The sequence below is a fragment of the Protomyctophum parallelum genome (genome assembly GCF_964188405.1).
Source record: "Protomyctophum parallelum genome assembly, chromosome: 7".
Lineage (NCBI taxonomy): Eukaryota > Metazoa > Chordata > Actinopteri > Myctophiformes > Myctophidae > Protomyctophum > Protomyctophum parallelum.
The window spans coordinates 31133306-31159434 of NC_139705.1; the positions used below are offsets into that span (position 1 = coordinate 31133306).

The 26129-nt window shown below is 43.6% G+C and overlaps 2 protein-coding genes across 2 annotated transcripts in view; one reads left to right on the forward strand and one right to left on the reverse strand.

Moving 5' to 3' along the window:
- nphp4 (nephronophthisis 4) overlaps positions 1–26129 on the forward strand; it is a 332049-nt gene that overhangs the window by 23232 nt on the left and 282688 nt on the right. The window contains 2 exon segments of the mRNA XM_083769763.1: positions 19707–19858; positions 20444–20505. Coding sequence (XP_083625889.1) covers positions 19707–19858; positions 20444–20505 — 214 coding nt within the window.
- LOC310861276 (L-threonine 3-dehydrogenase, mitochondrial-like) lies at positions 13793–14923 on the reverse strand (the record flags this gene model as incomplete). The annotated part of the gene is made up of 1 exon (XM_083768674.1): positions 13793–14923. The coding sequence occupies one exon, from the start codon at positions 14921–14923 to the stop codon at positions 13793–13795; it is 1131 nt and encodes a 376-aa protein (XP_083624800.1).

Genomic DNA, 26129 nt, shown 5'->3' on the forward strand with positions numbered 1-26129 from the left:
CTCTCTCTAGCACCACGACCCCCCCCCCCCCCCTCCTCCAGACTCTCTCTAGCACCACGACCCCCCCTCCTCCAGGCTCTCTCTAGCACCACGACCCCCCCCCCCTCCTCCAGGCTCTCTCTAGCACCACGACCCCCCCCCCCCCCTCCTCCAGACTCTCTCTAGCACCACGACCCCCCCCCCCCCTCCTCCAGACTCTCTCTAGCACCACGACCCCCCCTTCCTCCTCCAGGCTCTCTCTACCACCACGACCCCCCCTCCCTCCTCCAGGCTCTCTCTAGCACCACGACCCCCCCCTCCCTCCTCCAGACTCTCTCTAGCACCACGACCCCCCCTTCTCCAGACTCTCTAGCACCACGACTCCCCCTCCTCCAGGCTCTCTCTAGCACCACGACCCCCCCTTCTCCAGACTCTCTAGCACCACGACTCCCCCTCCTCCAGACTCTCTCTAGCACCACGACCCCCCCTTCTCCAGACTCTCTAGCACCACGACTCCCCCTTCTCCAGACTCTCTCTAGCACCACGACCCCCCCTTCTCCAGACTCTCTCTAGCACCACGACTCCCCCTCCTCCAGGCTCTCTCTAGCACAGGCCCACGTATATACGTGCCCACACAAGTCGAGTGTTTTGTTTGAACGACATAACATGCACCTCAAGGATGCGTGAAGAATTAGCCTCTCCATTTGCTTTGTGCCACCGACGTGTGTGAGGGCTTCTGCATAATTGCTTGTTTGCCATCAAGGGCCAGGAATATTGGTCTCCATGAAATCCATTTTCTTTTCTTTCTACCTTTCTTTTTTCTTCTCCCCACAATGCAGCCATGGGGGCCGTCGGACAGGCATTCTCCCCGCCGTGCAGCCCACCGTGGGGCCATCAGACAGGCATTCATCCAACATATCTTTAAAGGACCATACTGGTTCTATTGCCTGTTTAGCCCATTGACTTTGAGTCACAGTATACTCCACATTATTATACGATTTACATACTTACAGTGGTGCAAGTACATACTCAAGTACTGTACTTAAAGGCACTGCCACTTCACCCCTTTTGCAACCAGATCTTATTTTAATGTTTTAGGACACAAACACTTTCCTGGGGTGTGTATGTTTGTAATATGTGTTGTTAGATATTGTAGTCATGCATGACGTCATGTTCATGACCAAAATTTGTCATGAAAATGTGGCCTCACTTCCTTCCTGGACTACAAGTCACATATTTATTTACATTGAGTACGCCAGCCTATGCACTGATCCGAATCGATACAGGCGTTGACTGTCTGTGGCAGGTAAATCAAACTTTTGGGGCAGGTGTGTGGAGTTTGCTTTAGAGTTTGCTTTTTGAGTTGCCCGACTGCACGTTTGAGTGAGGGAGGAGTCTGAGGACGCAACGCAACCGTCTTCAGTTCGCTATAAACGCAACACGAGTCTAAACGCCAGAGTGCTCCGTCGCCCCCACTCTCTCTTGCCCTCTCTCCCACACGTGCCATGCGCATTCGTAATTTCCATGGTGGCTCAAAGTGTTCATTCAAGTATTCTTTTCCAGTAACCCGTAACCCCCCCCCCCCCACACAATGACATTGTGGAGCCCTGGGCACCGGTACCTGCACGCACGGATACACACCTACACGCACGGATACACACCTACACGCAAACTACACGCACGGATACACGCCTACACGCAAACTACACGCACGGATACACACCTACACGCAAACTACACGCACGGATACACACCTACACGCAAACTACACGCACGGATACACGCCTACACGCAAACTACACGCACGGATACACACCTACACGCAAACTACACGCACGGATACACGCCTACACGCAAACTACACGCACGGATACACACCTACACGCAAACTACACGCACGGATACACACTCCACGCAAACTTTCTATTCTAAACCAAGCTTTGTTGCCCATAGCCATTGTTCTCCTCTATTTAATCATTATGTTCATGATATCTGGTGTCAACACTGTCTTGCATATCTTATATAAAGTCATATTTAATAGTTATTTCACCCAGATCACACTGGTATCTTGTGTTCAGGTCTAAATTCCATTTTAAATGATAACCATCTCCTGAAAACAGGAAAACACAGGTCTCTACAGCAACACTGTAATTTATCATCGAGCTCATATGGCATTAATTTCACATCCGTTTATAAGTACCTCAAAAGGTTTAGGATGTGTTTTTGAAGTCCCATTTCCTGAACATATCTTTTGAGATGCATATTATAAATTGTGGTCACCACCTCCTGCCACCTCCTGCCACTCCCCGTTAGGATTCAATGATTTATTCCAATCCAAAACACTCCACCATTTGCGACGCTGACAGATGCCACGCAGCGCCATCCCACGCAGCCATAAAAACTGCCAGGACGGTTTAACACCCGCAGGGACACGCGATGATATGTGCTCAGTGTTGTATAACAAACAATCTCCTCTCTCCCCATCCCCCTGCCCACGCCTCTCTCTCTCTCTCTCTCTCTCTCTCTCTCTCGTTCTCGCAACCTTTTCCCTCCTCTCTGCCCACATCTGGATCATATTCTTCCCTCTCCATCTCCCACATTCTTCTTTTATTCAGCCCTGCTCAGCCTCTCGCCCCCCTCGTGTTACCCCCTAACCTACATACACCAGTGGTTCCCAAACCTTTTTTATTATAGGGTTGTCCTGATCGGATCGGGTAATCGGAAATCGGGGCCGATCACGTCATTTTCGAATGATCGGAATGGGATCGAGAGCCAAAAAACATCCCTATAGTATCACAGAGGCACCCCAGCTATAATCCCCCAGCTACTGACGAGCTATAGCGCTGCTAGCGAGGGTGACTCGAGGCCACATGGCGCAGCGCTGATGATGTTTTAATGTTGCCCCAGCACCGCTCTCCGCGCGCCTCGGCCCTCTGTACGTACAAGGGGGGGATATATCCCCCCCGCTACAATCGATTAGTGCTTTGTTGACAGTCACTGCTAGAGTACAACCTCTCATTAGGTCCAACATATGTTGCGCCCGGCGTTGCCAGAGAGCAAGCTGTTCTCCCGTTGACAACCCCTGGTGGCCCCCGTGGCTCCAGGAAGAAGCAAAATATCATAGCATTTCTTTCTCTTAACTTATGGGGGAGTGTGTTGTTTAGGGAGGATCTTGGTGGTTGTGATTTGGTGCGTGCATGTGTGTGTGCGTGCGTGCATGTGCGCTGGTTAGACATTAGTCATTAGTCAGACAAACCTGTCCTGCATGGGTTAAAAATCACTTGTGCTGTTGGTTAAAAATCACCCATGGCTCCCGGCATGCATGGCGGCTTAAAAAGGTACCAGGCTGGGGGCAGAGTCTGCGCGCGGAAATTTTGGGTTTTTATTATTTTCATTAATTAATTAAACTTAGATGGATGTACCTAGAACAGTGGTCCGGGGACCACCTGTCAGGGCTGATGTCACGCCTACCTAGTTGTGACGTCATCCCCTCCTTATATAAGGCATCTTGCCAGCATCTTTCTCTGTCGGATTATCATCTTCAATCTAGTCTGTTTGAGAATCTAAACTAAGACTTTCAGTTTAAGTTTTATTAACTTGTCCGTAAAGGTAAAGATATAGCCAAGACCTAACTTCGGATTATACCAGCTGGTCAGCACTCCCTGCTCTTGTGACCAAGAACCTTCTCCGCCCTTACACCACCAGTGGTCCCCCAGCTACGTAAATGATGGAGAGTTGGTAACCAAATGGACCCTTATTGATCTTTAAATGAGACCCCATTTGAAAAGATATGGCAGGGCTCTAGCAGTGATTCTCATTTTAATTTGAAGGATATATATATATATATATATATTACTACTAATCGAACACAAGAATAACTAGAACTGCACTCTGTCGAGTGCATACTTGCTTGTTGCACACTAGTAGGCCATAAATGGCCAACTAGTGCGCAAGCAGAGTGTGCAAGTCCTTTCGACCGCTGTAAACTGTCAAATCTCAGTATCTCTGTGAAGGAACGTTTGAAATGATTAATGTTTAGATGTAACTATTTGCTACCTACTTTATACATATAAACATCTAGTATTATTAAGTATGATTCAAGTTTCTATCTATATAAGAAATACTGTTTTATCGTTGTAGATATATTCTGGATCCCTTTTTAGTTTTTCTAGTCATACACATACACACCACGTACTCTGGTCCCAGCAGATCAGGCACAATTAGCTATTTTATTTTTTACTGATTATGTATATAGTATACGTATGACTAGCTCTAAATGATGACGTAAGAAATATATATAGTATATATATAGTATATAGGCATATACTATATACGTATACATATATACTCTATACTCTATACTGTATAAAGTGTGTAGTTGTAAGTTGATTAGCGGTATACTGTGGTTACTTTGCGCCAAAAACTGTGACAGCTGTTCCGCCATTTGAGGCTTACGCAGAAAAACATCAAATCTGTGCCTGTGTTGCTGGACCAAATGACCACAAATGACCATATTTCTTACGTCATCATTAAGAGCTAGTCATACACATACACACCACATACTCTGGTCCCAGCAGATCAGGCACAATTTGCTATTTTATTTTTTACTGATTATGTATATAGTATACGTATGACTAGCTCTAAATGATGACGTAAGAAATATATATAGTATATATATAGTATATAGGCATATACTATATACGTATACATATATACTCTATACTCTATACTGTATAAAGTGTGTAGTTGTAAGTTGATTAGCGGTATACTGTGGTTACTTTGCGCCAAAAACCGTGACAGCTGTTCCGCCATTTGAGGCTTACGCAGAAAAACATCAAATCTGTGCCTGTGTTGCTGGACCAAATGACCACAAATGACCATATTTCTTACGTCATTATTAAGAGCTAGTCATACACATACACACCACGTACTCTGGTCCCAGCAGATCAGGCACAATTTGCTATTTTATTTTTTTACTGATTATGTATATAGTATACGTATGACTAGCTCTAAATGATGACGTAAGAAATATATATAGTGTATATATATAGTATATAGGCATATACTATATATGTATACATATATATTCTATACTCTATACTGTATAAAGTGTGTAGTTGTAAGTTGATTAGCGGTATACTGTGGTTACTTTGCGCCAAAAACGGTGACAGCTGTTCCGCCATTTGAGGCTTACGCAGAAAAACATCAAATCTGTGCCTGTGTTGCTGGACCAATGATGACGAAATGACCATATTTCTTACGTCATCATTTAGAGCTAGTCATACACATACACACCACGTACTCTGGTCCCAGCAGATCAGGCACAATTTGCTATTTTATTTTTTACTGATTATGTATATAGTATACGTATGACTAGCTCTAAATGATGACGTAAGAAATATGGTCATTTCGTCATCATTGGTCCAGCAACACAGGCACAGATTTGATGTTTTTCTGCATAAGCCTCGAATGGCGGAACAGCTGTCACGACGAAGGAGACCGGGCGAAAATATTACTTGCGCGCTCTGCTTGCGCAAGTAATAATGAATACAGCCACAGGCTGTAACAGGAACTGATGATGGTGGTAGGTTGCGGCATATGAAATGGAGAACATCATAAGGATATAAACTGATAAACGTGTGAGTTAATTTGCTGTTGGAATCTGCTGTGCTGACGATGGAAATCAAAACAGTAATCTTTGTGTGCGATTCTGCAAGGACATGACATCACATAACCTCTGTCCTTTTTTTCTTTGGAAAATAAAGTTGCGAAGGGAACTCTAAGTTAAGATGGGGGCCGAATACTTAATTGAGGAGCTCATGAATAGACCCTCTGGACATTCAACCTGTGGACGAGATCCAACAGAGTTCTTACAGAGTCGGCACATGACTCCCTCGGATGCTTGTCGATATGCACAGCAGGTTAGGAGTCAATCGGTTAAGAGCAGGGCTGGGCAACTTTGATGATGGAGAGGGTCACTATGTTTCCAAACTCATTCCAGGGGGCCTCATTTGCATATTGTTGCTGTAGGACAGAAACCTATTTTTTTGTAAATGAATGCTCTACTTCGTGAAAAGTTACATTTGTATGTAATTTCTAATGCATTAATTTAGTTATACTATATGAACTTAAATACAATTTCATTGGACATAAAAAAGACAATACAATAGTAATTAAATTCCTGATATAGACTGAAGTAATTAAAGCGGCCGGGCCAAGTCACGTTTGCATGTTTGGAATTGGGAACAATTGAAATCGATACTATATGAGTATTCTGATATTAATATCTGCGGGCCACATTAAGTGAAGGTGGGAGCCGTATGAGGCCCCCGGGCCGCCAGTTGCCCATGCATGAGTTAGAATGGTTCTCAAGATAAACATGGACACACTCACTCCACACAGAGATTCTGTTCATTTCTAGATCGATTTTGAGATACGTAGGAATGTGTCTTTAAAAATAATTCCTGATGCCTTGAGGTGTATTCATAATTTAGCCTAACTAATATTTTAGTTATCAAGGATTTGTTTGAGATGGGTAGCTAGAAGTTAGACATTTTAATAGTAGTCAAAGGCCTGCTGTTGAAATCTAAGAAATCACTTGTTGTTGATCCAAGCTTTTCTGGAGCTCAGCCTGTGTTTTGAGAGTTTTATGATGAGTTTAATCTGAAAAGCAATTAGAGAGTGTCCGTGTTGTAATTGCTTCAATAATCCTTCCAACTGTTCTTCCTTCAGAAGTTCCTGTGTTTTTTTTTAATAAGAGAAGAAGGGATGCCATTAAACCTCTTAGAACAGCCATAGCAGTTTCCTAAAGCAGAATAGCAGGATAATCATTATATAATATATTTAAAAAGTGAGGGTTTTTCATGGGTGCTGGCAGTGTACTGTACTGCATAGTTATTAGTTAGTCGAATCAAGTTGGTTTGATTCCAGTAGGAGACCTGCTGTGTGTTACTTGTCCTATCTGAGAATCTTAATTTCCCTCAATGTCTAACATAAAAATCTACACTTTGCTGATATACAGAGAGAATACATTTAATCAAATATTTTCTTTGACCATTTGCGATAGGAGGATAAAGTGAAAAGTGCACTGTCTTGTCACATCACATGCAAAAGCAGAGACGTTTCTGTGGTTACCAAGGTTGGGGCGGACCTTTTCTTTTACGGGCCCACAGAAAACCACCCAATGATTGAACCGCAGAATGTTTTATTCATTATTAACTGTTAAGTTTAATTGATTAATTTCTTAGCGGCGATTAATCAATTAACTATTAACATCCCGGCTCTGAACCCCTAATTGCTCCCGATGTACAGGTTGGTGCCTTTCATGGATTCCTCTGCCATTGGTGTGTGAATGGGTGAATAATGAATTATGCACAATCTATGTAAAGCGCTTTGGATAGAAGCGCTATATGAATGCACAATTTTATTGTTATCTGCCAAGATACCTACAGTACCTGCAGTGATTCCCGAGCGGATGTATTTATTTTAAATAACCTTGAAAAAGGTGTTTTCATTGTGAATACTGAAAACTGGCAACTTCAAGTATGTTAGTATCACTGATCCAAGACGGAACACATTCAATTGATTCATCATTCAAATAAAATAAAAATGCTCTGAAATGCTAAAACATGCTAATTATTTGCATTTTTTTGTCTGGAATTTATGTCTGGAATCTATTATAAACTTAACCATTTGAAAATCAGTTGAAAATTCTGTGAGTTGTGATAATTTTAATAGTGGAGTGATCGCCTGCTTGAATGGACATACCGGTAGGCCTAAATGCGTTGGAAGGTTCGGCTCTGACAAAAGACTGCGCTGTGATTGGCCAGTAGTCACTTGAGTGGCAGCAAAGCAGCGTGCCTTCCCCACTTCCGCCTTACGGTCAAGGACTGTCTAAAGAGGATGGGACGCGAAGACCGTAAGGGCGCCACCATTTTGCTCACATGGTGCTCCATGGAAGGAAAGAAACATTGCCAGTTGAGACCAAGGAAGCTGAACGAGGAAGTGTTGGCTGCATATAGCCCACTGCGCATGTTTCTTTCCTTCCATGGAGCACCATGTGAGCAACATGGCGGCGCCCTTACGGTCTTCGCGTCCCGTCCTCTTTAGACAGTCCTTGCTTACGGTGCGATATCGCGGCGCTCCAATGAACTGCAGCGACCAATGAGGCATCTACTAGGTTTTTCTATCTATGGCCGAGATCCAGAAAGGTTTGGGAGTGGCTGTAGCTACATTTCAACAGCCCCTGTTTGGTGATGTGGAAGTCAACCATGGCTCCAATTTGATCATGTTTACCGTTTCCTAACCTGAGGTCAGGCACGCCAACAATTCTCTAATAGATGTCACAAGGCATGGCACACACATTTTATTTAAATAGATTCCTTAGACACAGAAGCAAGAGAGGATTTACATATTACAAATTACGCCTCCCAGTGAAAAATAACTGCATATAGAGTTTATTTGACTTACCAGGATGTTGTGTGTGGATCTTGACTCTCTCCAAGCTTGCCAAGCTTCCGCACAGTGGACCCCAGGAAGATTTAGTTCAGTTTCAGTTCAGTTTATTTTTTATTTATAGTGCAACATCACCCCAAGGAGTCTCTGTGCCCTTCACAACAATACACAGCAAAAAAGCAGAAAATACAATAGCATAACACAACTAGAAAAAGTGCCCTTCTGGGCACAGGTCTCCACCAGGTTATCCACAGATCCGTGCAGTTAGAGGTAAAAACACTTTTCGGCCAGTTATAGCGCCACCTTGAGGCTGAGTTGAAATTGTTCATGTGGCATTTTGTCCTCGGCCTAGTGGGAATGTGGGTGCACAATTTCACGGAAATCACGCGATGTGTTCATGATTTGCAGCATTTTGTTTGAAACTGAGCACTCCTGTGAACTTTGGAAGCCAATCTTAACCAATCAGGATGGAGTGTGAGAAATATGAAAGACCGGTTTGGTTGAATGGCTCTAGAGAGACTGTGTACCAATTTGCGTGATGTTTGGACAAAATCTGTAGGTGTGCTGTGCAAAAACCTGTTTTGCACAAAGCGGCCTCCTGGTGGCGCTATAACAGGCCGTTCTGGAAAGTTTGGGGCAGAGGTTCATGGTTGGCATCCAGGGAGTGTGTGTGCAAAATTTGGCATCGACCGGGTTAACGGTGGCTGAGATTAGCTGGTCACGGACGGACACACGGACACACGGACACACGGACACACGGACGGACGGACGGAGTGCAAAACATACTCTCCCCATGCCTTCGGCTGGTGGAGACAATAACAAGCATAATACGATACGTGTAAATACACATGGATGTACCATACGATAAGACACAGTTAAAAATGCGTTAAGAAAATCTATTAAAATAGAATATAGGGTTTATAAACCATGGGGCAGAGTACGGTGAATATAGTGATTTCAGTGAAACTAGGGGGAACCATAATGCAGGGTTTTATTGTGGTATGTGACTGAGTTTTCCAGTATCTTGGGAGCATAGAGGTCGTGGGGGGAGGTATGCTTTTATTAGGTTGGACATGCAGGGTGGAGCAAGTCCATTTAGGCCTTTAAAGGTCAGGAGGAGCACCTTGAAACCGGCTCTGGCCTGTATGGGTAACCAGTGTAATTCTATGAGTGTGGATGTGATGATCGAATTTCCTTTTCCTTGTTAGTACTCTGGCATTAGCTGCTGCTATATGCACCAGCTAATGGGGATCCTATTAAATACAACTCTAAAACTCAATACAACTCTGTATTGGAAACACAGCATGTGTTTCATAATGCATGAAGAGGAGGAGTGAATGAGGGATTGGCAAAAAGAAAACAAGCAAAGGTGAAAAATTGAGAAATGTGGTTGAATAATATAGAAGGCATACCTTTTTTTATTGAGTTCTTGGAATGTGTACAAAATACAAATGCCAAAACCAAACTGTGAAAAATGGTCTCTGAAAACACTTGTTTCACAGGTTTTCCTTCTTCTTTGTTCCCCATATGCATATGGCCGCATTGATGAGCTATTTTCTTTCTTGTCACACACAGCTGCTGCTAATACAGTAACGTGCCGTACAACCACACGATGGACTCAAACAAGCAGTCTTCAGGCATGCTGTATATCCAATGTTGCGTTTATTAATTATTGAGAGTTTTCAGAGTATTCTGGCTTGCGCACCACACACGCACGCACGCACGGCCACACGACCGCACGCACGCATTGAGATGATTTGATTGGCTGAACAAAGTACGTATTGAGGATGAAAAGTGAGGGCAGAAAAGTGATGACGCAAATTGTTATTGGCCAGAATGAGATGATATATGATGATTGGTTAAATATTGCTTAAACCCACAGTCACACATAACCACACCTGGAGTCCTTGTATGGGCATATACAAATTAGGGATGCACCGATCCGATACTCGTATCGGAGATCGGCGCCGATCCAGGCTAAAATTCTAGATCGGGTATCGGATCGGTGGCCGATCCATTATCCGATCCGATCCGATAATTATGTGTAATTACAGTATGAAAACAACTCTATCTCCTCTGTGACACAGCAGTGTAGTATTGACAGAATAACATGTGGAATGCAGCCAGGCTAGCCTGCGCACACATTAACCTGGTCTAATTGTTGCACAGTTATTTAATAAATAATTCAGTGCATTTATATCTGTGTTTGTTACATTTTGTTTTACAAAGTTGGGAAAGTAATGTTTAAGTCAAGCCTTGATGTTGCCTTACACAAAATAATGATTCCAGACTCCACACTGTGAGGCATACAGCTTAATAGGTTATTACGTTTCTTTGTGGGGGGGTATCGGATCGGTACTCTGTATCGGCAGATACTGGACCCCCATGTATCGAAATCGGTATCGAATGCCAAAAAGCCGGATTGGTGCATCCCTAATACAAATATGTAAAAAGAAATTCAGAACAGACTGATCAGAAAGAAATTGTTTTGATGATTATTAGTGAGGACCAATTATATGAAGATAGGTTGAAAAGTAGTGAAGTGGTCCTTTAATGCTTCTGCCTCATAGGGACGATTTGTATCTTTATTCCAGAAAACCTTGGGGAGGTAATTTAAATGGACTGTGTATGAACTGGACTGTATGAAGATGAATGACTGATGTGGATGTGTGAATGCTTCTGTGGTTTAGATTTTAAATATGTGACTCTAGTGGTTAAGGGCAGGACGAGGAGAGGAGATGAAAACACTCACACCGTGGGGCTGCCAGAAATTGCCTCTGTGTTTCAAAGTAGCTCATCTCCTTTTTTACCGCTTTTCCTCTCTCCATCATAGTGTTCTACTTTTATGTCTTTGTTGCACACGGGGAACGATGAATCACAGAGAATGTGTTGGGTCTCGGTATTATCCTCTGTCCTGTGCCACATGTACATTAACTCATCGCTGTGCTCCTCACTGTAGGTGTATGGTGTTATTTCCCCATTTTTTTTGAATGGCAGAGCAGAGACCGTAAACAAATGGACTTGTCTGGCATGGGCTTCCAACTGGCTCCCAGCAGGCCTAACCATCTTCTTCTGAAGTAAGAATAGCCAACCCAAACCCCCTACGCTCATTTAAAGCGGCTCCTCACCAGGGGACATACGGCACATCTCTTGAGAATGATATGTGTTCAATGCGCACACCCCCATTGTTTTTTGTGTGCTGTGAGCCTTTTTTCAGCTTTGCTGTTCGCTGGCATCCTTTCAGGGGAATAGCTAATGTAGATGCTGACTGACTGACTGCACTGGACTTGGCACTGCCTTAGAGCATTTTATTTCTGTACTATACGAACACATAAGTGAAATTTCAATTTCACTTAACACCGCTGCACAGTTGAGACGGGGCCTGCAGTTCATCAAGATTGACCTCAATGTATGAGACCCGGTGTACTCGGGAATGGAAAACACGCTATTGCTAGGGACAGAACGCACCCTTTACACATGAGCCAATACCGCATATTCATACCATCTGGGCCATGGTACGCAGTACCTTCGCTGCAGGCTAGGGCTTCGAGATTGTTTGTTCCCATAAGTATAGGACTTATGAATAAGTAGTTCATAAGTCCATCTCAGTTCTGTGCATAACATTTCATGCGATGTGATGCCTCTTGGAACTATGGCTGGTGGTGGTAGCCTTTGGTTTCTTTTCCCCTCTCTGCTGGGAAGTGCATTTCCACAAGGACAAATAAAGTATCTACCGCTGTAAACCAAAGACGGAATCTGTTAATCCTCTTTGAAGTTAAGGGAAACTAATCCATGCTTTCATTTATTATAGCTACTTTATGTCCTGCTATTGTCAAGTTTAGATTACACTTAATTTGGCCTAATGTACAGTATTTACTATGTTTAAAGCCACAGGGACATAACGATATGTGCAGGACAACCTGCAGTTAATAAACTCATTATATACACGTGTGACGGCACCAAAACTCTTAGAATCATAATGTCGGGGCAATGTCTATACTTCAAGCTAGTTAGTTCTCTATATTTATTTCGCTTTGACACCACAATACCTATTTTAAATACATTACTTTAGTCCTAGTAACATGGTCCTTGTAACCTCTCTGAATCAATCCTGCCTTCATTTCTCTTGCTTTTATATCACTTGTCTTTCACCTATCAAACTGCCCATGTACAGTATGCTTAGGATGGGGACTTTGGGCATGTAAGATAGCGTTTGTTTTCAAAAAGGTGCTGAGTCTCACTGTTTTATCCTATTGTATAAAAATAAATAGTTGATAGCTCAATCTGGGAACCCTGTTCGATAAAACAATTATTTGTTTTTGCCTCAAGGGAACTCTGTTTGGCTACTTAACAGTTTCCGTGCCGGGAATGGATTACTCCAGGTTAATGTCGCTGCCGTATCGGACATACCCGCCTTTTGTTTTATGTGTTTAATCCGCCGTAATGTAATGAATCAAAAGAAAATCCGTCTTCGTCGCGGAGTATGAGACTGGATGCCTTCGCTGTGATGACAAAACCGGAAATCGTCACATGCTGTGGGCTGCTAGGGCTTCTGGGAAATTGAGGCCAATGGAAATGCATTGGGTGCAACGCCTCATTGAAACCAATCGTGTGTGCGTCTTCCGGGTGCACCAAGATGGTGGATGCTACACACAGATCATAACAAACCACGGGAGCTTTTTTTTATGGATTTTCGCGGATTAAAAGCCCAAATAATTCAGCGTATGCTCTAAAGGTAATACAACAATCTCGGCAGTGAAGGGGGGTTGATTAAAATGCGGGATAATCGTAAAAAACAGTCAAACTGTTAATGGCTTCTTAATCCACTTCCTCTCGGGTACTTTATTCCTACAACTAACAACACAGTTTTTTTTGTATTAATTATTTTTATCCCACAATTTTGCAACCCTGCTGCGCATGTGTCAATTATCTAATATAATCCTGGGCGCTAGGCCTACACTTCCTCTGCCAACCTGGGTGGACAGCGGACTGACCTCATACTTCCTAAATGGCTTCTTAATCCACTTCCTATTGGGTACTTCTGTGTTTATTCCTACAACTAACAGGCAGTGGTGCTGACAGATGCTGCTGTCTTAAGAGACATTTCCAGAAAACATAGTTGAGTATTTAGAAGGAGTTTTTAGAATCGGCCTCAGTCCTTCATAACATCCACAGGCTCACAATTTGCTGCAATGCGACACGTTATGATATCGTATATCTGCCATTTCCAGGAATTCCAAATGTGTTCTCTTATGGGGGTCCTCCCTGGCACAAAACATTATGTGATGGTGGTACACGGCCTAATATACTTTGGGGGTTATTGACATCATCATTGAGTCACTGTGCTACAGCAGCAGCCTCAGTAGGCTTGTGCCAGCCGCTTGTCGGGGATGATGCGAGCCAACATGACTTGCACCAACTCCGGAAGATCGTACTCATGCTTCCAGGCCCAGTCCCTTCGCGCTGCGCTGTCCTCCAGTGCCATCGGCCAGCTGTCCGCTATGGCCTGCCGCATGGGGTCCACGTCGTAGGTGACCCTGAGGCCGGGCAGCCGTTTCTGCATCTCCTGGGCAAGCTGGTGGGGCGTGAAGCTCATGGCGTGTATGTTGTACGTGCGCCTGCTCAGCGCGTCCGCCGGAGCCTCCATCACCTCCAGGGTGGCTCTGAGACAGTCGTCTATGTACATCATCGGGAGACGGGTGTCGCTGCGCAGGTTACATTCAAAGCGACCCGTCTCGGCGGCCGCGTGGAAGATCTGGACGGCGTAGTCGGTGGTGCCTCCTCCGGGCTGGGAATCTGCGGAAATGATGCCCGGGTACCTGAGGCAGCGGAAGTCCAGTCCGTGCCGGTGGTGGTAGTACTCGCCCATCAGCTCGGCGTGGACTTTGGAGACGCCGTAGATGGTGCGAGGCCTCTGCGCGCACACGTCCGGGGCGGGGTCCCTGGGCGACGAGGGCCCGAAGGCACCGATGGTGCTCGGCACAAACACGCGCAGGCCATGCTCGACGGATACGTCTAGTATGTTATGGAGGCCTGTGATGTTGACCTCTCTGGCCAGCGAGACGTTGCTCTCTCCGACGGCAGACAGGATGGCCGAGTAGTGGACCAGCGAGCTGATGCTGTTGTTTACTATGATCTCCCTCAGGTTGTTGAGGTCCAGAATGTCACAGTAGACGAATGGGCCGTTGTGGTACACGTCATTTGTCGTGGGCTTCCGGATATCGGACAGAATCACACTATTCTTTCCGTATCGTCTCCTCAGCAGCTTTGCGAGCCCCAGCCCCAACTGACCGAGTCCCCCAGTGATGAGGATTTTGGAGTGATCTGGCTCTGTGCACGAAGAGGAGAAACTCCTCTCGTCGGCAGAGGTGCGATGATGCCTGGGGAAACCGACACCGTAGCTCGCTGTGCTCAGACGCTCTGCGCCATGCAGGGGCCTGTTCCCAGCACGCCTGACTGCTCCTCTGAGCAACACCGCCGCCACTGACATCCTCAACTCTTTCCTTTTACGAGTGGACAGCCAATTACTTCCTCTTTGAAACCAGTCTCATTCAGAGTGATTGAACACAGCCGTCCTTTTTGAAAATATTTAACTTAAAATGTATAATGGGGCTCTGATCGGGCCGAAACCTTGCCCAAGGTTGGAGTCATACGATATAGATACGTAATAAAGTAGATGACTGACTTCACAGAGGCTGGCCACATAAAGTCCAAGATCCACATCTGAGCCTCACCGTACTATTATGGATCCGGAGAGCCGTGTGATCTGTGTGGATTTGTGCGTATATTTATTACCCCTGTGACATCATCATCATCATCATCAGACCTCATCATTATGAGAACAGTCACCGCTCACTTCACACAAGTGTGATTTTATTTAAAGGCACTCCTTATAGCTGTCAAGCACACAGCCAATCAGATGAGTCGACATGCGTAGTTTGTTCCTTGTTTACAACGTAATCTATTAAAGGCCAGCTGAAATGACCCACCCAGCCAGCCAGCCAGCCAGGGACCCAGGGTAGAGCCATATGGAATCCGTGTTAACGGAATCGCGGACGGAATCGCGGAAATGACCAATAAAAACGGAATTGGAATAAAACGCGGAATATTGCGGAATTGGCCCTAATCTGGGCTGAAATTCAGTTTTCGGGAGAAAATGGAACATGATTCAGTGGTCAGGTTTGTTCAGAAATCAAGTGAAGACGGCCGATTATTATATTTTGTCATAAATGCGCAAAAAGGTACAACAACCACTCTACTCTCATTGAAAATCCGGTAGAGTACGGTTGTAAGGAGATGTATAGCTTAGCTGCGTGTCTCTGTAACACAGAGGAGGAGACAGAGCACAGCGCTCTCTCTGCCTGCTCCTCGGCTCCCTCCCAGTTCCACACACACGGAGTAAAGACTGCATGTAAAGAGAGAGAGGAGTAGAGGACCAGGTCTAGGAGTAATACTAACCTTGTAACCATAAGCATTGCTGTTTTCATCTTGCATTAACAAAAATAAAATCCACACTGAGAGGGACAGAAGGTGTGTACAAGGCTACATTAGCCAACGCTAGCTCCTATGCTAACGCTGCAAACTTACGGCAGTAGTAAACGGTTCTTTGAGTGTGTGTGTGTGTGTGTCTGTGTGTGTGTGTGTGTGTGTGTGTGCACGTGGGTGCGTGCATGCATGCGAGTCAACTGAATGTTTTCTAAAAGGACAACTTTTTCTCCCCATCCTGACCAGCCTATTATTATTATTGCATTTTGGCTGTGTGCAATAACTAACTGCAAGCCAATGAAGAATGAACCAATCAGTAGCATTGTCAGTATTTGTCTTAATTTATTTAGTTGACAAATAAGTTAGTTGACAATAATTTAACTGTAGGCCAGTGTTTTGAGACATACAAGGCTAATCTCCGCAATGGAGTGGTTGCACCACACTATACCTACAATGCATACATGCATATTACATACATACTGTACATACATGACGTGTACAACTTCACCTTCTTCAATTTCAAATGTTACTGTCTGTCACCGAAGTGGGTGAAATTATTTGCATACGAGCTCCCATTGTCTGTATAGTTTTCAGGAAAGGGAAGAAGAATAGAAAAGGGATAGAACATGGAAAACAACGGGTCAGATATGTCAGAAGACATACATAGGCCATATTGTGTGAGGTCCCTTTTCGTTTAGTTTCGTTCCTGCGTCATGGGCACTACACATTCAATGCATTTTTGAGTGGTGCAACCACTCCTACAACCAGCAATGTCTGTGTACCTGTGTACCTGTGTGTAGTCATGAGCACGAGTGGTGTGCGCATGCATGAAATTGGAACGACACAGAGAAGGAATTGGTGTGTGTAGTGCCGTGCATGAACGCGGTGGTGCAACCACTCCTACGTGCTCATGAGTGAAATTGGAACGATTGGAACGATACAGAGAAGAAATTGGAACGATACAGAGAAGAAATTGGAACGATACAGAGAAGAAATTGGAACGATACAGAGAAGAAATTGGAACGATACAGAGAAGGAATTGGAACGATACAGAGAAGGAATTGGAACGATACAGAGAAGGAATTGGAACGATACAGAGAAGAAATTGGAACGATACAGAGAAGGAATTGGAACGATACAGAGAAGGAATTGGAACGATACAGAAAACCAATAGACGGGAGTTGCACCACTCAGTTCACACGGGTGTGATTTTTTCATACTGTAGATAATACCCTTCTGGACTTTGGGTTAAAAGTTCTACTCATAATATCCTTCGGTATTTGTCGCAAGTCAGAAATGTATATAACCAAAAAAAAACATCTTGTGCTGCTGTTTTTGCTTGTAAAATGTGTTATATTGATTTTGGCAACACAATCTTTCTCAAATGTCATAAATACATATATACCTAACATCTGAAACAAGTACTGGTGCCTTAGTTTACTCATATGTGAATCTAGATCATGAAATGTAGCAAATTTGTTAAAGAAAATGCTTCAACTTAAGTGATTGGCACATAGCATACACATAGTCAATTTTGCCAAAAGCTTATATTTCATACATAAAAATTGTCACAACCTACTGTGTAATGAAAGGTAGAAAAGAAAAGCAGCGCACCTCTGCCCACAAAGGCTACAAATCTATCAAATTGTTACCACACCCCCCTAAATTGAATGGTTACTACACTTCGGTCCGACATACCATTGGTCCGATCGACTACCTACCCCAAACCCTCACCCTAACCATAACCGCGAGCACGGGGCAGCACACCTAAACCTAACCCCCAACCCTATCCCGAGTCGGACCAATGCTCCTTAGAACCAATGATATGTCGGACCAAAGTATGCTCCCCAAATTGAATAATGCAAAAAATGGACAACACTAAAGATAAATGCAATAAAGGTCAGAATTATTACAACATAAGGTATGAAACATTTATTCAAGTATCACAAAGTGTCACAGCATCTGACATTAATGTAAAGCTGGCGACCTTTGGGGTCGCCATCGCGACCTCAATGGCTGCTAAATAAAACAGTTTTGGCTGTAAAACCAGATGAGCTACACATGCAAACTTTGTGTCTGTCATGTTTTTGGACCATTACAAACGCGTTGTAATGTTTATCATTATGATTGGGTGTGTCTGGATTACTCTGGAACCCTATGGCTATGTGAAAACGAGTGAACTTTTGAATTTTTTGACAAACGTGGTGTCTATTTTAAACACATTGAAGATATATTCATATATATATACCGGTATGTATGTATGTATGTATATATATATATATATATATATATATATATATATATATATATATATATATATATATACTAATAACAATTGTAGATAACAATAATAATGATAATAACAATAATAATAATAATGGTATAATATATGGTTTACTATATTTCACAATGTATCAAATATACAAATATATAATTATATAGTACAGTACGTCATAGTTCCCCTTTTGTAATGCCATTAGTGCTCTTCACTTGTGTATTTATCAAAAATAGTTTTTTTAACTCTAGTTTTGAATTGGTTTATGTTTCCACTGTGCTTTAGTTCATCCTCCAGCTCATTCCACAGAGTGACTCCGTAAATCACAGGTTTTTTGAAGTTCAGCGGTCCTCTAAGGTTGTATCCCCCTTCCTTATCCAGAAATTTGTCTTGTACATTTGCCTGTAATTGGTTATATCTTGCTTTGTACATGATTTGTAGAATTTTAATATTGACCATATCTGTGAACTTCAGAAGGTGTGATTGTAAAAACAGTGGGTGTGTGTGGTCCCGGTATCCTACATTGTTTATTACTCTTAGTGCTCTCTTTTGTAGTATAATCAGTGGATTTATAGTTGATTGGTAGGCGTTTCCCCATACCTCAGAGCAGTAGTTCAGGTAGGGTAGGATCATTGTGCAGTACAACGTGTGCAATGAGCTGGGGTTGAGTAGGTGTTTTGTCCTATTTATGACCGAGATGCTCTTTGCCATCTTGTTCCCCACATATGTTATGTGGTTTCCAGCAGAGCCTATGGTCTAGGATCAATCGCAATAATTTGTTTTCATATACTCTTTCTATTTTATTATTATCTATAATCAACTGGATATCCGTTTGTATCTGGCGGTTTCCGAATACCATACATTTTGTTGTTGTTTACTTAGATTTAAGGATAATTTATTTCTATCAAACCAGAGTTTGTATTTATTCATTGCTGCTGTTAAGACCATCATGAGCTGCTGGATGTCCTCCCCTGCATGTCCTCCCCTTTCACTGTGGTAACACACGTTAGCACAGTGAAATTTGTTCTCCGGATTTGACCCATCTCTTGGAGCGGTGAGCCACAGTGTGCGCTGCGCTCGGGAATCATTAGTTGATTTGACCCCCAATCCAACCCATTGATGCTGAGTGCCAAGCAGGGAGGCATTGGTGTGGGATGGCCCGGCCGGGAATCGAACCCCCGACCTCCCAGTTTCAGGGCAGACACTCTAAGGAGTCTAAGCACAAGTCCACTGTCTGGCATTCCATTTCAAGAAATGGAAAACATAACCTATAAGCGCATCCAATGTAGTTATTATTTATATTAGTCATGTTTAGTTTAGTCTTGTTAATACTTTTCATTGGTTAAATATTTAGAAATCCCACAGGAAGACATCCTGATTCAAACATTTTCAAAGGATAATATATTTAATAATAGATGAGCAACATTCATCGCTCATTCAACATTCAATGTTGATTCAACATTCAACATTGAGTGTGTGTGTGTGTGTGTGTGTGTCACTTTGTGGTTTGTAGGTGCTGTACTTCCATACGAGCCTGCGTCTGGCCAGCATTGTGGCTGTCCTGGAGCTGGTGGCGACGTCACTCGGGCCAGACGGCTCCCAGCAGCACCTGGGGTGCGGCTTCACCGTCCTGGAGCTTTTTGCTGGCAAGGCTGAGGCCAGAAGGTGATTAGCGCAAACCCACACACACAGTGAAATCATCAGTGTTAATTTAACTCTGAGCGTGTACAAATGGAACCAAACAGTGTTGTTTTTGGCAGCAAATTTCCATTTTAGTTTAGTCACAGTCTTTGGAATGAAAAAAGTTTTAGTCAACTAACCTCAGCGCGACGCGTTGTGAGCTTGTAGATCTGCTATTTTCAGCATGCAACCAATTGAAAAATGACTTATACTGGATCTCTTGTCCACTAGTCCCTTAACATTTTAGTCTAGTTTACATTTGTTGACGTTGACGAAAGTGTCAGTATATTTGGTCTTAGTTCAGTGATGCTTGCGGAACTCTACTTCATCTCGTTCCTGACCGCATCACTGTCGTGGCAATAATCACGTTAACCCACACCCTCTCGTGTAATATTGCTTAATTATAGATCTGATGAGAATTATATTATTTTTTGATTCCACAATTACCACAATCCAACACAATTCCACAATTACCAGCGGATTAAATGACAGGCAGATAATCAAATGAATGGCAGCTGTTCCACCAGTGGTTCAATTATCCGGTTATAATTTGAATGTTTTGTGTTTCAGGTTGAGTCTTCACCACGGAACACCCAGGAGCCTGCTCCATCCCCTGCTGAAAAACACTGAATGTAAGTGCCTTCATTGAAACTGCACTCTCTGCTCTTTCCTCCACTCCTGAGTAAATAGCAGATACTGTAGAACTTGTGGATCTGCTATTTTTGACAGATGTTCCCATATAAATTGAGATCCTGCAGACTATCTTCACTTGCAGCAAAAAACGTGTTTTATTGCGAATAGGCGACAAAGTTTCGGTCCAACTGACCTTCATCAGGTGTTTCAGGGATACCTGGAGACGGTGTGTGCGGGATCTCTCAATTTTGTCCTGTCTCATGCACTGGCTGCCTGCTCCTATACGCCGCAGCACAGAGCGACTGACAACATAGCAGCTAACTGTCTGGAACTATACAGGGAAGCCAGAACACAACACAGTGATTGAACCAACAAAACAGCGTCGGGAAACTAACGAAAACAACGGCCGCAAGGTTGTGACAGAGATACATACACCGAACAAAAAAGGGAAAAAGGGGGGACTGATGCACAACGGAGACACTGCTTGTTTCACCTGGCAGTTAATGATTCACTCGTGTCATTGTGCACAACAAATTCCAATCTGGCTTTAGGAAAGGTCACAGTACAGAAACAGCACTTGTAAAAGTAATGAATGATCTTAGGGTGTCTGCTGACAAGAAACATGTATCCGTTCTCTTACTTCTAGATCTAACGGCTGCATTTGACACGATTGATCATTCAATTTTAATACAGCGTCTGGAGCACTGGATAGGCCTGTCTGGTACGGCCCTGTCCTGGTTTTCCTCCTACCTATCAAATAGAAGTTACTTTGTCAATCTAGCCGAGTTTGACTCGACATCAATTCTGGTATTCCACAGGGCTCGATTCTTGGCCCTCTGCTTTTCTCCTTGTACATACTGCCATTGGGTGAACTCATTGCCAATCACGGAGTCAATTTTCCTTTCTATGCTGATGATACCCAACTATATCTTTCTGTGGCTCCAGATGATCCCTGTGCTTTAGACCCGCTGGTTACCTGTCTGTCTAGCATCAAATGTTGGATGAGTGAGAACTTTCTCAAGCTAAATGAGGATAAGACAGAAGTTCTCATAATCGGTTCTAGTGAACAGAAAGAATCAATATTAAGCAGACTTGGCAACCTGACTGTAGAAAGTAACAGTACAGTAAAGAACCTGGGGGTTATTATTGATTCTAAATTGAATTTTAATTCACACATTAATCATGTTACCAAGATTGCCTTTTTTCACCTTAGAAATATTGCACGAATAAGAGCCTATGTGTCCTTGGATGATGCAAAAACGCTAATCCACGCCTTTGTTTTTTCTCGGCTTGATTACTGCAATGCACTTTTTTCAGGACTGCCTAAGAAAACAACTGACAGATTACAACTTGTCCAAAATGCAGCAGCCAGAGTTTTAACTAGAACTAAGATGAGAGAACATATTACTCCAGTTTTGGCATCACTGCACTGGCTTCCGGTTGTTTTTAGGATTGATTTTAAAATTATTTTACTTGTCTATAAAGCTCTCAATGGTCTCGCACCTTCCTACCTACATGACTGCCTGCCTAAATATGTCCCAAACCGCCCCTAAGGTCTTCCACTGCTGGCCTGCTCGCTTTGCCTAAAAAAATGGCAACTAAAAAATACGAGGAAGCAGCTTTTTGCTTCTACGGGCCGTCGGCATGGAACAAGCTCCCACTGTACCTTCGTCAGGCAGCCTCTGTAGACATTTTTAAAGCTCAGCTTTTAATTGATCTTTTATTTATTTTTTTGTTATTTTTATTTTTTATTTTTTTGTTATTCATGTCCTCACTGTATTGCATTACTGCTTGTTTTTTGTCGTTGCCTTGCTTTTCTTTTATTCTCCATTGTTCTGTAAAGCACTTTGAGCTGCATTTCATGTCATGAAAGGTGCTATACAAATACAGTTTTATTATTATTATTATTATTATTATTGTTTGACAAAAGAATGATTCCAGGGTTATACTCCTGTAGAGATGTTTTTAATCAGGGTCAGTCTAAAGCAATTGTTTCTATTTTAAAAGGGCTGTAGCTCAGCTAGCTATTTTATGAAGATATTTCACCTAATAATGACATGCACCGGCAGCTTTGAGTTGACTTCCATTATATTATGGTGTCTGTGAACACTAACTAACTGAGCCACCAGGTGCCCCCATTTCATTCCACACGCTTTTAACTGGATTATGTCATCCAGTGCTTCTCTGAGGACACTTGTGGAGACAATAATCCACACAAGTACGCCCCTCTTGTATTGACTTTAATTATGTTGTCGTGTTGTTTTTGTCTGCCTGCACGGTTTAATAAAGATGCTGCTGCCCGTCGGTACGTAAACACACACTCCACAGTTCCCTCTACTCCACATAAATGCTGTCTACATGCACTCTGCATACTGTAGCGTGTAGGTGGAACGGTGGCTGAGGTTCCCAGATCTTTTCATCATTAATTCCACTTTAAACGCATAAACCCAGCGTACCTATTCTGCGATCTACAAGTTCACAATATAAATGCTGATCTACTGTATGTACACGCTCACAATTGAGCTTGTAGATTGGCTATTTCTGGGTCCTTCTATATGTGGTGTCAGAGCCGAAGAGTTTGATCAATCCTCATGGAGGCCCGTCCCCCGCAGCCCCGCCTCCCCGCACCACCCCCCCCCCCGCCGCAGCGCGGAAAAAAATAAGTTGTTTTCACTGGTACTTTTAAAGCAGCTTCTATAGGCCAATGTCCAAGCCAAGGTGAGGACTTTCAGGACTATATTATTTTTATTATGAGAGAGAGAGGGAGATATAGAGAGATACGGAGAGAGAGAGAGAGAGAGAGATCATAGCTGGCGGCGGGTGCGTTTTACCTTTCGGTAGGCTACAGAGTTGCCCAAATGGTCTAAAAATGAGTTCTTTAGCATACTTTTACCAATGAATTAGCCTATACACAGACAGCGACTGATCAGCCTATTTTGGACGATATGGGTCTTTTCTCGAGTCAGTGTGTAGTCTCACTAGTCTTTGGTGAATTCTTGATCAGTGTTATGGGCGCGTTCGGAAATAGCGCACTGAGCCCACTGTGCAATGCAAACTAATAGGCGAGTGTGCTCCGGTGTGGTATTTCCGAACGCGCCCTTTATGTCACGCCTCAAGAACAACTACAAAAGAAACCCGATTAGCACTTTTTAACACCTCTTGGACGGCCGGTGTCTCTCAAGACAGACTGTTGCCTGAGGAACAACAGGGGAGGCGCTGTTTTCCCGAATATTTGACGATGGGATTCTCAGATTGCCGGCGGAGAGGTCCAAAATGTTCGGAATTCCCAGAAAATATGTAATGTAAATGTAAAATGTCCACGAAAATCTTCATGGGGGCCGAAAGGGGCCCTAGGATTCTTCATGGGGGCCATGGCCCCGTGGCCCCCACAGACTCTACGTCGCTGTGTGGTGTAGAGGGAAAAATGAGCGGAGCCCTGGTCGACAAAGTATACTGTATATATATATATATAGGGTTTAATTAAGTGGTCAATGGGGTGACAGCAAGTAAGTAGCCTTGCCGAGCCATGAGGCCCATAGGGCAGGAGCCTTATCTCCTGTTTCTGTGGCGTGAGACTGCTTGATGTACAAGTACACCCCCTGGACATGACGCTAGTATGTCGCAGGGACTTGCCCCCAATCCAACCCTTGATGCTGAGTGTCAAGCAGAGAGGCATTGGGTCCCATTTTTACAGTCTTTGGTATAACCCGGCCGGGGATTGAACCCCGACCTCCCAGTCTCAGGGCGGACACTCTAACCACAAGGCCATTGAGCTGATGGGGTGACAGTGGCTTAGGAGTTATAGCGTGGCTGCTTTGGAATGTGAAGTTCCCGGTTTGATCCCCGTGTGGAATGAAATGGGGGCACCTGGTGCATGTCATTATTAGGTGAAATATCTTCATATAATAGCTAGCTGAGCTACAGCCCTTTTAAAATTGAAATAAGTGCTTTAGACCAGAGGTTTTCAACTGGTGGTCCGTGGACCACTGGTGGTCCGTGAAGGTATTGCAAGTGCAATTATTATGTTTCTTATCGATCATTCACTAGTTGGGAAACAAACTAGTTCACTAAATGATCCAGAACATTTTTCACCGCGATTGCTCCTGCTTCAATTGATTTATTTTACTGACTGGTTGTTCTGCATTCAGTTCCTTTGTAATTTATCCTTTGTTTTTTACTGTATTTTGTGTATTGTAACCTCGGCTACATTGAAAATTAGGTCTTGCCCTCAACTTTATTTCCGAGTATAAATAAAGATGATGATGATGATGACCTGGTGATGTATGATGTATGATGACATCAATGTTGTCAGTTACTGGGAAGTCGGATGACAAGATCTTCCACAGAAAGGGAGTGCGAATTTCAAGGGGAAGTGTACCGGATTGACTGGTTGAGTCTATTACGAAATGTGCCCATATACTGTAATCATGCAATCGCATGTGTCTGCTATCTATGAGTTTAATATGGAAGGTTAAGATAACAGAGTAAGGGCAACCATGGGAAAGGAATAGCTCCGCTGTCAGTTCAATTACTGTTAAGGGCTTGATTTAATGCACCTCAAATTAACAAATAAAAAAAGACCTTAACTGCCCTTAATATTTTCCTGCTTTTTTATCCCCCCCCCCCCCCCCCCCCCCGCCGCCTTTTTTCCCCCGTTCGTTTCCTTTTTTTTTTTTAAGATATTTTTTTTTGTGGCTTACGCCTTTATTGATTTTTTAAGGGATAGAAAGTAGGCTGACAGGAAACGGGAGAGAGATGGGGGGATGACATGCGGTAAAGGCCGTGTCGGGTCCGGGAGTCGAACCCGTGGCACACCGCGACTGGATCACCAGTCCGGTGCCCAGACCGTTACGCTACGGCCTGGGCCAATGCCGTTCGTTTCCTTTTGTTGGTTCAATCACTGTGTTGTATTATGGCACACACACATACACCCAGGGATGAGGGCTTGTACAGCACAAGTCCAGTATAGCACCACTCACTTCAGACAGGTCTGATTTTTTTAATATTTTGTTCAATTAAATTGTTCAGTTCAATTCTGGAGGCACTCTTAACAACAGCACGGTACATGGAAGAATCGATTGGAACCTCACACAATGTTTGTTTTAGCTTTTTAGACTCACGAACGAGAACAGATCCAGAAATGGTAACCGTGTCTAGCGCTCTCTTCCCGCCCACCCACCCGCTCCCACAGTCACCGCTGGCATCCCTCCCAGGCTATCCTCCACGGAGTAGCTCCACATTTTGCATGATGATTCTATCGCATGTTTATGAGTTATACTGCTCTGGTTTAGTGGCTTTGGGAGAGAGTTGTTGTTTGTGTTCACAGACAACAGTCGGACTGCCCTAGGCCATCACAACAACACGGAGTTCCAAAATGAGAGAGGAATTCCCATGCGCACTATAGGAACACCAAAGGAAACAAACAGATTTATTTGTTGAATGCCTGAGTTGGGTTGTCTCTTGGCATTTCTTTACTTGGCCTAAAACACAAGCTCCCGTACGCGCTACAAACCCTTATACCAGCTCACCGTATGAATAACATGGTACGCACTGGCGAGAGACAGAGTTCATGTGTTGGCTATCATATCCCATGAATATTAGAAAAGCTTCTCTCAAACTTTTT